Source organism: Prosopis cineraria, unplaced genomic scaffold (genome assembly GCF_029017545.1).
Source record: "Prosopis cineraria cultivar Desert tree isolate PC_DT_omini unplaced genomic scaffold, ASM2901754v1 PC2069, whole genome shotgun sequence".
Taxonomy (NCBI): domain Eukaryota; kingdom Viridiplantae; phylum Streptophyta; class Magnoliopsida; order Fabales; family Fabaceae; genus Prosopis; species Prosopis cineraria.
The window spans coordinates 10,095-23,243 of record NW_026557394.1 but is presented as its reverse complement, the minus strand read 5'-3'; the positions used below and the strand labels follow the sequence as shown (position 1 = coordinate 23,243).

At 30.3% G+C, this 13,149-nt stretch overlaps 1 protein-coding gene and 1 pseudogene across 1 annotated transcript; one reads left to right on the top strand and one right to left on the bottom strand.

Moving 5' to 3' along the window:
• Positions 1 to 2,692: 2,692 nt before the first annotated feature.
• Positions 2,693 to 6,013, bottom strand: LOC129301363 (cadmium-induced protein AS8-like). The gene is made up of 4 exons (XM_054939926.1): positions 5,890 to 6,013; positions 4,312 to 4,558; positions 3,937 to 4,110; positions 2,693 to 3,039 (listed from the first exon to the last, which is right to left on the bottom strand). The coding sequence occupies exons 2-4, from the start codon at positions 4,550 to 4,552 to the stop codon at positions 3,029 to 3,031; spliced, it is 426 nt and encodes a 141-aa protein (XP_054795901.1). The 5' UTR covers positions 4,553 to 4,558; positions 5,890 to 6,013; the 3' UTR covers positions 2,693 to 3,028.
• Positions 6,014 to 7,023: 1,010 nt separating this feature from the next.
• Positions 7,024 to 9,252, top strand: LOC129301362 (protein BASIC PENTACYSTEINE2-like; annotated as a pseudogene).
• The last annotated feature ends 3,897 nt before the right edge of the window (positions 9,253 to 13,149 follow it).

Sequence of the window (13,149 nt, the reverse complement as noted above, 5' to 3'; positions counted from 1 at the left end):
TTTTAATTTATCGTACTGGAATTTAGTTTTGCTGTTGAATTTCTGTTTCTTCTTTTTCCCCTCTTCACCTTTAATTTATTGTAACTTAGTCATACCCTTGAATTTCTATGGTTCCTGCTCATGTAAATCTCTTGCCTGATTGAGCATCGGCGTTGAATAGAATTGAATCCAAGTAATTCATTATGGGAAAGTAGGGAGATAAATTTAGAATGGTGGGTCTCACTCTTAAGATATGGTAAAAAATGGGGTTTTGTAGATGTAGTTCACGTTATAAGTTAAAATCAAGTAAACAATTTAATATTTATTATTTTTGCGGTGTGAATTTATTATATTTGTCAATACTGTATCATTGTATATTAATTATATATTAATGGTATATTCTTTATAAATTTTTAGTGAAGGACTTTATATATCAATAATAAGCTTTTTTCATATTAACATGGATCAGCTGCATTTTCAAAATTTTAAAAATTTAATTTATATTTTTTTATCACGAGATTTTTTTCAGCTAGCAGGGTTAAAAAAAGTGGAGTCCATTATTGTCAATATGTGTTTTTTTTTTTTCACCTTTATACTTCAAAATGAAGGATGCGTTGGTTGCTAAAAGACTAATCTTTCAGCGTGGAGTTGCCCTTTTTCAGAAAAAAGAAAAAAAAAAGACGACAATTTTCCTTTAAAAATATAATATTCATGGCTAGTGAATATTGAATAATTTGTTACAAATTTTATATTTTAAACTGATATTAATTATGCAATACCCAAAAAGGGAAAAAAAATACCGTCTCTTTCAAAAAAAAAAAAAAATCCTATTATGGATGACGTTTAATGTCATTTTCCTGATCTAATTCATTCAGAGTCGTTTTGGACACAATTAAACAGAGCAAGATAAAATACAAGTGGAAAATAATCTTGATTATAGAACCATAATAAAAATAACTATGATTGAATAACAAAAAATATAATTAAGTTTGTAATTCTGACTTTATATTTATATGACTAATGAGGCTCAATATTCAATATAATGCCTCTGACATACAATACATAGCAAATTACTTTATTTATTAATCATGTATAAGGCCATTGAGATTACATTTTATACAATGTATAAAAATTAAAAAATATATCTAGTTTCCATAATAGTGGTTGTCAATCATTCCTGCCATTAATTGTTGAAAAGAAATAGAAGGAAAGTAATATGCTCCTTTACATATTAGCTAACAAAATATTTAAATAACCTAAAGATAGCATCTGTGAGAAATTAATTTGTAATTTACGTGTTTTTAATTTGATTACAACTAAATTTTTAAAATTTAATCTGATGTAACTAGATCTCTCAAGTTTAACCATTTAATTTATTGGTTCATCCACTTTATAACTTGGTTACAACTTCGTCTTTCTTCCTGAAAAACTATGATTTTTTTTTTTAATATGATGAAACTCGAAGAACTAAGTTGAATGAGTTAAGTTTCAGAAATTAAATTGCAACTAAATTAAAATTATAGACACAAAATAATTTGAATATCTTTGTTAGTGCGATGAGCAAAGTAACCAAACGTATGCGAAAGTTAAAGGAGGTAACATGCACCACGCGGGGAAGTAAAGCTGTAAAATTAGCATTTACCCATCAACTGTGTTAACGTTGAACGGTTGTTTGAGAGCAGAGTCAAAGCATTCTTGATGTAGATACCCTCTCTAGACAGTCGTAACAAGTCAAACTGAGTGGCGCTTCGCTTTTTGTCGAAGGATCAAAATGATCCTTCCAAACAGATCACATGATATGCTCCAAGTCTCCAATTCTCCGTTTGGATTTTAACCATATCCATACTCGTCCACAACGTACTCAGTCCCTCGCATCATATTCCTCTGTACTTTTTTTCCTTATTCTGTTCCCCAAGATCCTTACCTACCTACTTCTGTGTCTCCAACTCTCCATACATTTCACCTATTTTGTACTTTTTCCTGAACCTGTTTCCTACGTTATTTCTTGTTGAATAAATACCATGAAATTTCATTCAACAGAAACCAAGCAAAGTTCAAAACAACAACAAACAACAAGAAGCATTATCCACCAGCTGTAACCCTGCTTCATTTCAGACAAACACAGTGCTTGCTTGCAATCTCTTTTCTGTTTTCACTTCCATACCAACTTGGTTCTTGGAATACGCATTCCCTCTGATAAGAAAGTAGCTGAAAATTATTTCCGTTGTATCCCGAAAAAAGTAGCTGAAAATAGGCAAAAGCAGAGACTGTTGAAAGAAGAAGAAGAAGCTGCTTGAACCCAGAGAAGCTAACGGTCAGGACATGGATAACTTTTTATGGGGTCAGGTCATTCACAAGGCGAATGCCACTATTCCTCTTCTTTATGAGATTCTTTGTACGATGAAGAAGGATCACCTGAAGGAGCTATTTGAGGCTGTGAAGCTCGGTGATTGATTCTGAAGTCTGGAAGATCAAAGGTGCCCCTGAGGTTGATATCCGGAAAGCAGAGGCTGGGCCATGTAAATCTCTGGTAGGCAATTCCCAATAGTGATGGAAAACTTTGGTGCAAAGTTTATACAGATAGTTAAGTTCATGATTCTAGTGGCGAAGAAACGCATGATGCATGGACTATTATCCCGAGATCTAAGCCATGTATTACAAAATAAGCTGCTAGAATATTCTTCTAAAATATGAAACTTTGTGGAATAATGTCTAGTTTACAGTAATAAATAATAACCCTTGGGAGTATTTGTATGAAAGCTAGAGATGTACAAGGTTTGTTAGGATTGAGTTAGTATTACATTGGTATGGGCTCTTGAGAAGTAAAATAACTCATACCAAATCATCATTATAAAGTAGTAAAATACTGAACTGATTTGAATTAACTCTATGCACATGAACCAATTAAAGAAAAGGAAAAGACAAGCATCTTGTCTAAAAATCTAGACAAAAATACATTCTGTAGTGCATAGCCTCGTGCTGAAAGACTGAAGGTTGTCAATTTCGCTTCCTTCAGCAACTAATGGAAACGAAGGATCTGTTGAAGCTATCAATCTTTCCCTGCAAAGAAAATTGCAAATCTTTGAATCTGATCTCCATTCAGAAACTACCAAAAACTCACATACTGAAGGAGCATAAAAATGATCTTAATTGAAAATTCTTCATCTCATCATATGCACATGATTTATAATTCTTCCTTAACATTTAGGATCTTAGAATGTAACTACCAAGAGAAGATCATTTGTCACTTGCTCCTCTCATACAACATTTTTTTTTTAACTCTTGTTCTCCCAAGCAACATGAAGCCAGTCATAAAACTCAAGTTAATACAGACATAAGCTTCTGACGTGTATTGTGTAAGGCTCATATCATTTTGTTCAACTATTTAGTTTACATGGAATATGCTAATGTGGTAGTCCAATGAATTAAACATGTTTACTAAACTAACATTATGTCGCTCATGTCAAGATGATAATTCATGTCCATAACACGGCAGCATAGACTCTAATACCCAGCAAACATGAGTTGGGAAGCATTCACAAGCAGTGGCGTCATTTTCGTAATGGCATTAAATCACGTTAAAAAGTGAAAACCCAATACAGTATGATTCATCAGGTTAAACCTTTGAAATTATTTTTTAACCAGAAAATGCATAAAATTTGATTATCCTTACCAGTTTACTACTACTAGTAAGGAAGGATTTCAAGAAAGTAACCATATCAACAGATGTACAACACAAAGATTATTTAATCAATGAAATATATCTTGAGTTCTTGATCTTGCAAATCTAACAAATAGGTGATAGAGGGTAAAATTCATTGATCTTTTAAGCACAAAATCAATACATCACAGAACTGAAAAACTGATCATGGAATGCACATAAAATTTCCCATGCAGAAGTAGTAAGCAAAGAAAGTATGTTTTTCCAGTAAAGGGGGGGGGGTTTCAATTTCTTACCCTTGATCAATAACTGCCTTTGCCTAAAGCTAGATAATTTCTCCGCAGCTTCTCTATGCAGGTAAGAAACACATCTTGCAATTCCACTCCAGCTATTCCCAGCAACATGTTTTCCAGAAAGAAAACCATTGAAATGTGCTGATTCCAATGCAGAGCCTCTTGTTGCTGTAATTGCTAGATTAAGATTTAAAAAAAAAAAAAAAACCTCTAATCACCATGATCGCAAGATTAAGAATATCAAAATCTAAATGCACAGGATTTCATATTCATCAGGTGAAAGAGGTCCAGTTTATGATGACTCCTAGATACATAACTTTTGTGGATAGAGTGACACCTTTAGAAAGAAACTGATATTTCAACTCTATAAGAATTTACCTTGAAAAGGGGCTTGAAAGATGAAGTTAATAGGAAGACCCAGACCAAAGCCAGCTAGAGTGATACCTACACTGAAACCCACACCACAGCCAGCTCCAACATAGCCTACCACTTCAGGACCAAATCCTGGACCCCATCCAACACCACAGCCAATGCCGACACCCATGCCCCAAAATGCTCCATAAGTCGGATGAACAGGGTTCCACCTTTCATATCTTCCGAACAGTCCTTTTATAATCATTATGACCTGAGAACAATGGTAAACAAGATGCTATTTTTTCAATTAAATAAGAAAAACTATACAATATTATTGCTAAATAGTAACCTTCTTCCAACTGCGATATCATGATTAAACATTCAGCCAGATATGCAAACCAAATTTCATTCTACATATAAGTCACTAATATCTAAGAAATACATCACATGACATCAATTGAAAAGTGGCAAAGTTGGTCACTGAAAAATAAGTCACCAAATCAGGAGCTATGAGTACATGACTCTTAACATATGAATTCAACTCAACATATTCAAGGAAAACAAGCAACAGAGATCAGTTCAAATATCAAGCAATGAAAGATATTCCCACAATCAAGGCCATATCTTTCCCTTCAGCATTTGAAGTGAACTGGGCAACAAAACCAAATCTTGCTTCACCTTAAAAGCCTGAAGCGTTTACTTGTACACCAGCAGGAGTATATTTTCCAATGACTAAAGGAGATAAGAAATAGACATGAACAGCTTAAGGAATGAGAAACAATCAACCATAATTCTTTCCCTTTTTGGACCAAAAGTTCTCCAGCGGATAAAAAATTAACTTGTACTATTGAGGAAAAGGCGAAGCACTAGAAAGTGATAAGGCAGTTTTAGCCAATATCCAATTAAATTCACTTATCAATTTGCAACAATCCAGCAGAACTATTCTTCTGCATACATTCACAGAAAACTCATAATTGTTTCTTGTATCCCAAAAGATGTCCCATTTCCATGTCAATGATGAGCAGTCGTATCTAAGCAAATCAGCCAATCGTCGTCTTTCTATGAAAATGTCAAAAAGAACTATCCGCAGGAATTTCAACTAAAAAATAAGGCAATACGAAGTAAGATGAATAACCGCCAAGGAAACTTCTTTTATGGTAACATATAATAAAATGCCCACACAAAATAAGGAATTAGGACCACACTATGACTATTTAGTTTAGTTAATATTACTCAGAAAGATTTATTTTCAGATTTTGATTGCGGGACAAATAGATTTCAAGGATATCTTTCGGATGACTTTCCTAACTTTTATCAGGATATCTTCACATCGAATGCAAGATCAAAAGTGCACAAAATAAAATTGAAACATAGATCTCGAGTTATAAAAAATGGTAAATATTAATAGCAATTTCGCTTCCATGTTTTAACGAAAATTCCCATCCTTCTAACTTCTCAGCTCTTGCTAACAAACTATTTGACCTCAAGTATTTGACGAGATGCAGCAAAAATGAGAAACACACAAAGCAGCTTCTTATCAGTAAGGGTGGAACAAGATGAAGAGAATGAAACTGGAGCGGGAATTATAAAATATTAGCTTACCAAGAGACTAATGCGATAAAAATCTTCTCGGAATAAAAACAGCTGCTGGATTCACTGTAATTTCTTCATTTGTTCATTCATGAGTACGTTGAGTAGTAATCTCCAACGCGAACGGATGTTTGAATTTCCGGGTTGATGCCGAGAGGAGTAGTGTCTACAGTAAGGCTCGTATCCAGCAAACTTATCCGAAATGCTTATTTCCATCGACCCAGAAAATGACCAGACCCGGCATACCCGGATTCGGACAACATAGAAAGGCTAGCGTGTGGGCCCAAAAGAACTGTCTACAATTTACGAGGTTGTTCACTACTTATAATTAATTAAATTGATTGTTCATGCCTTTTATATCTTAATCTTATGTATTTATTCAATATGCTTGTTTTTAATTAAATTAAAACTTGTATATCTTTATAAATTATTTATTTTATAATAAATTTTGTTATTACTTTTATTAATATATTAAGATTTATTTATTATGATTTGATTAAATGTAAGTATACTAAATTTGTAAAGTTAAGTATATACTCTCTCCAAATCACAATATACGTCATAATTAACTAATTCACGATTTATGAATAATGTTAGTTTTACCTTAAGTTTTAAAAACATTCATATTTTTTCATTTATACACTCATTGAATACTCTATATAAAAATTTTAATAATAGTAATTAAAATTTCAATGTATGACTTTTTTTATAAAAAAAAAAGTAATAAATGAAGTAGGGGTATAGTTAAAAAAAATTATCTAATACCTATATTTTTTACCAGATAAATTTTTTAAAAAATGCCTTATATTATGATAGGAAAGAGTAAGTTGTATTTATAAGCTTTATTTGATATAAAAAATAGGTCACTTGATAGTTGTTTTATATTTTTTTCAATTATATCCTTATTTTATTAAGTAATTAAGGAGGGTATTTTAAATATCAAATGACATATTTATTAATCTCAAGAGTACGATTAGAAATATGTAAATTTTTAAAAAAAATTAAGATTCTAACCAACCTTTTTTGGAAAATGTTAATTAATTAATAATAATTATATTATAATTAAGAGAGAATAAGTCTTATCCTCTTATAATCACTATCACTAATAGTATTATACCCCGTGCATCGCATGGGCTAATTACCAAAATGGGTAGGGTAGATTTAGGCCCCGAAAAAGAATAGGTAGAGTAGATTGCAAATAGGAATCCATATCTTTGCCGATAGATGATGAATTCGCATGGAGCTATTGAAGAATCTTTATAATTTGTTTGATTTATTTGTTTATGAAAAAACTTACTTATTTATGCATCCACCTCTATTTATGTGTTTCATTAATGAAGAGTCTATATAATTCGATTTGGTTAAAAACATTACTTATTCAATGTTTATAATTCACATTAATTTTACTGGTACATACTTATAACATTTTCTATATATTTAATATCCTACCATCCCTACCATAAGGTTGAGTTCACCGAAAAGTGATTAGTTCCTCATAATGTGATGAATTAAAGTTTAAATTTTTACTAATAGAGGTGTCAACATTTAATGATAGATCTCACCTTAATAGAATTTTCTCTAATAGAAAGATACTTGTGGGCAATCAAAAATGGTAAGTTATCTTAATGATAACACCACCTCTTTATGAACCCAAGGTTTAAGATTTAAGCCTCGTATCGACACGTGTTGTAAATAAAAAATGATTACTTAAAAAAAATATCCTATCTTGTGCATTTAAATCAACCAATAGGGTTAAGCAATACGAGACAAATAAACTGTTCTTCAAGAGCTGATGGAACATATTACAAAACTATCAAGACATAGTTTTAATCCTGCACTATAAGAGATTTCTTGTTTTTTTCTTTTTTAATTAAGGGCAATTACACACACTTTACAATTGAAGTCACGCACACCCATAGGCCACAGGGCGGGCATACTCACAAGCTTACATTCCACACTGAGGAAAAGACAATTCAAGCCAAGTAATATTTCGTGCAAAAACTAGTTGGTTCTAGATTCCTTTCATTCTCTCTCTTCCATTTCTTTGATTCTGCTTCCTTGCCACTGAATTTTTGGATGCACACGCTATTCATGAATCACATTCTCTTCCATACAATCCTTTCATTATCCTCTTCCCAGCAACATATACCATGTACAGTGTGTGCGAGTATATATAGATTATTTAGTTTTTATAAATATTAATAATAATATTGATTTAATGCCATATGTGTTTATTATGTTGTCTAAGTGTGAGCAAACTGAACATGATATAGGAAGTTCCGTATCAGATAAAGTTAGATTTAATAATTAATATGAAATAAAGAAAAAAAACCTCTAAACTTAAGCCTTAAAGTTTTGAGTTAATATAATTTAATATCATATGTTTCTACTTTGATTATGCTACTCTTACCCGTTTTCGGGTGGTCGCTCTCATTCTTAACAAATGGTATTAGAGCTTGGTTTAAGTTGAGACCTGTAAATGTACGAAGTCTCATATCAGATAAAGTAAATTATAATCCACAAGTTAAAATATATGCTGAATAAGGTTTTGCTTATATACATTTGTGAGGTCTCTTTAATTTGAATGGAGCTAAATGCTTGCTTGGAGAACCTAATGGCCTATTTAATTTAGCTGCAAATCATTTCTTATTGTAATAGATAGAGATAATGGCCTTGACATACACAATTGAGGTTGCCATAAAACCATGACTTTATTTAAGAATCATCTTAAACTCCAACTTATTTGGTCAATGTCTGAAAAACCCATGCTTGGAGTGCGCAATGTTATAGTTTTGTCTAGAAACATTGTGGCCTTTCACCGTAGGACTATTAGGATGCCACTAGTAACTTATCCTATGGATTACATGGGGAGTGAGAGAGAGAAGTTCTTGAACATGATTCCAACTAACTTGTTAAACTATGTTGTTATTTTGGAGACATCTTCAGCCCATCACATGCAGTGTGTTCAATCGCCTAACTTGGCGAAGGAAGAAAGGTCGGTGGAAGAGGCACCTGTTGAGAAGATCAATGGCACTAGTAAGAAAAGATAGAGTTCCACGGTACCTAAGTCTCCTAAGGTAAAGAAGTCCAAAAGACGACCTCGTACGTCAAATGATGAGAATACTCTTTTAGCTGATGGGCAAGGTCTGGAAAGAAAACTACTGAAACTGTAATAAATGAGATTGACATGGATATCTCGTGTACTCCTATTCCAATTTGTTCATGCACTGGGACCCTCAACAGTGTTGCGAATGGGGTTCAAGTGGTTAGCAATGTACGTGTTGCACAACAAATATGTCAATTTATCCATTGCTAATGAGTACAAAGCGACATGATATAATATCGCCAAATATCTCCACTAACTTAACATATTAATCATAAATTATCATGATAATTAAGAACAAACCATATAAGCCTTTACCATAGTAAATAGAATTCATTTATTTCAAATGAGATCCCAAGCTTTTACCTTGTAAACATAAAAGATTTATGTCAAACAAGTTAAAATTATATGTATAAAACATATAAAAGTATGAGATACTAATTTAACTTGAAAATATTTGCAAATAGAATCAAACATGTCATTTTCTAGCAAAACAAGCCATCTGCCACAGTCAAGGGACAATGCATCGTGGCTAAATGTTTTTTGTGCCCTATGCTAAGACATATTTATACAGAACATGACAGTAACATGATGTCAAATGACAAATTTAGGGCCAAACTTCTAGCGAGTCCCAAATGTCCATTCCTAAGTGAGTGATGTGCAATTGAATTTCGTTGCAATGCCCCCGAAGCTTAATTGATATTTCAACATTGATGTCATTCAAAATTATATCTTTTATTTTACAATTGGTAGAATAACAATGGATTTTGGCAAATTATTCAGGAAAAAAGACAAAATAATTACTATACCTGATGGGAATAGTTTTTAGAGATATATTGATACTAAATATTTCCTTATATGCTAAATATCTCACCTTCTTTATTCTTTCAAAAATAGAAGTAATAAGGTCTCACATAACACGAGTTTGGATTTAGTTGGAAGGGTGGTAATAATATTATACCCAATGATGGAATAAAAAAAACCCATATGTTAAAATAAAATAATAATTACCTAGATACTATACTTTATAAAATATTTCCTCAAATACCACAATCGCATTTCTTCAAAACAGTTTGCACCTCAGAATTATTTTAAATATAATTTTTTGACTACTTTTTTTTAAATCTAATTTGAACTTAAATATGCAACGCCTACAACAACCCTATCAGTTTATCGTTCTCCCTCCTCCATGCTTGATAAATAACAATTTTATATATGTTTATTATTTTAATTTAGATTTTAAATATTTATTTGAGGCTAATTGAGTTTAATTGAATCTTATTTAATTTTATTAGTCAATATTTAACTATTTAAATTTAACTATCTAAATATTTAATTTTAAAATATAAATAATATCTTTAATATTTTTACACAGTTGTTATTTAATTTTATTTTATTTGTACAGATTTTCTAAGACTAATTTAAAAGATATTGATGAGATTATTTTTGATAAAAGGATATGGACAAGCTCAAAGATTAAGTCAAAAATCTAATCTTATAGATTTTATTTATATTAATTTTGGATTCTTTAATGTAATTTTAGTTAGGGTTGAGGGTAGTTTTGACTTTTTAATGAATTATTAGGGTTGCCTGCAGTGTTGAACGCATATGATTAGCCGCAAAAAAAACACTCAAAATGAATAAAAAAGCGACCCATGGCTTTTACTATAAAAGGAATGGGAGACGCGGTGCAAATATTTTGGAGGAGCAGGGTCGACGTAGGTGATAGCTGTTCCTCTTTCCTTTCCTTCAATTTTATCAAGCGGCGGCTTCTGATGCTTTCATGCAGTACTGTTTGATTTTTAATTATACAAAGAGCTAACTTTTTTAATATCATCATTTATAAATTATAATTTTAAATTTTAATTAAAGTTTTGATATTTAAAAATATTTTATTTTATATTTATTTTAAATTACTCTTTTTTTTTTTACCTTTAAATTTTATATTTTAATTATCATTACTGATTAAAGTAGCTTTATTGCATAATTTTTGAAAGAGCAGGGGCGATGTAGGTGATAGCTATTCCTCTTTCCTCTCCTTCAATTTTATCAAGCGGCGGCTTCTGATGCTTTCATACAGTGCTGTTTGATTTTTAATTATATAAAGAGCTAACTTTTTGATATCATCATTTATAAATTATGATTCTAAATTTTAATCAAAGTTTTTGATATTTAAAAAATATTTTATTTATATTTATTTTAAATTACTATTTTTTTTACCTTTAAATTTTATATTTTAATTATCATTACTGATTAGAATAGCTTTATTGTATAATTTTTGGAGGAATAGAGGCGACTTAGGTGATAGCTGTTCCTCTTCCTTTCCTTCAATTTATCAAGCAGCGGCTTCTGATGCTTTCATACAGTGCTGTTTGATTTTTAATTATATAAAGAGCTAACTTTTTTGATATCATCATTCATAAATTATGATTCTAAATTTTAATCAAAGTCTTTGATATTAAAAAATATTTTATTTTTTATTTATTTTAAATTACTCTTTTTCTCTTTACCTTTAAATTTTATATTTTAATTGTTATTGCTGATTAGAGAAACTTTATTGCATAATTTTTAAATTATATTTTATATGAGGTTTTGCATGTTATAATAGATTGATATAGCATCATCATAAGAGTAATTGGTTGGCTTACGTATTATTCAAGTTTTGTTTTTGATGTGGTTAATATAAAATAGTTGTTAGGTTATTTATTAAGGGAGATTTTTATTAATTTACAATTTAATTTCTTATTTAATCTTGAAGATAATTTAAAAAATAAATAATAAAACAAAAATAATAAAATTAAATAAATTTAATTTATTTTGTGAATAAGGAAGATTGAATTTAGGTTATTGAATTGTAATTGATTGCGCTACTTATATTTGGTGATTTTTCTCAATTGAACTTACTTTATTTATTTAATTTAAATTTAATGTTTTAAATTAATTGCATTGTAAAAAATCTTTCATTATTTAGCTTTTCATAATTATAATTTAAATAATTTATTTATTCTCTCTTAAAGAGATGGCCTAATCTACACATTACTATAAAATTTAATGTTTATTAATTTTAATGTTATTCGACAATAATATCAATGCTTTTTTGTCATAGATATGTACCATAATGTTGACAAAAAGGTTTTATGCTAGTGAATAGTTCAAGGAACAATGTGGCCATGATTCATTGAAGATAAGGATAAACTTGATTAATAGCAAACAAATTAGGAACTAAATTTTATGCAACTCAATAGCTTAAGAAATGAATTGTATCGAGTTATATTAAGAAGTTAAGTTATATTAAATTATACTTAAGAAATTGGTTTTTAAGTGAGTCACAACTTGAAGAATCAGAGATTATTTTCTCAAATAAAAATAAAATATAGCTTAAAATAATTTATATTGAATATTAATTTAAATATATGTTACCACTTACCACTCCTATCTCATCTCAATTACAAGTAAACCGAATCAAATTTTCAGTCTTAATTATGAGAGAGCTGCAACAATTACCTCATTTTTTCATGCACCGGGAGTTTCAACCCCTAGCCGTTCCCCATTTCATTCTTGTCACTTGGGCTATCCTCAAGTAATTGAAAGTTTAATTAACATTTGTTTTTAATTAATGTGAAGATCTTATTGATAAGCAATATGTATGTATTTATGTAAGCACTTTAGAGTTTAAAGTATGTTTTGATTTTGATAAATTCTCAAAACTTAACTCACATAATTTTTTTATTTATAAAACAAAAATTTTGCCTACTCATTCAAAATATTAAAAGTTTAGTAGTTTATTGCAATGGGTCTCTATATATTGAAATCTTTTAAGAGGCAAAAATAGTTGATCTGTTGGTCTTTTTAAATTTTTTTTTTCTGGCTTAGGGTATATAGGAATTGTTTGAGATTGCTTCTTTCTCTAGATAGGGCCCATTTGAGGAAAGGCCACTTCTATATATGAATGCTGGCCCATAATTTTTTTTTAACCATTGCAATGGATCTCAGAAAAAATGAATTGACTTTTGATCTGAAGAATGACAGAAGAAAACAATAAACATCTATGTCAAAAATAGTAATAATAATAATAATAAACAAAAGAGGATGAACTATGAAGCTTGTGGATCCTTTCTCGAGGAAAAGAAAGCAATGATGAAATGAACCTTGAACTAATGAATTTCTCA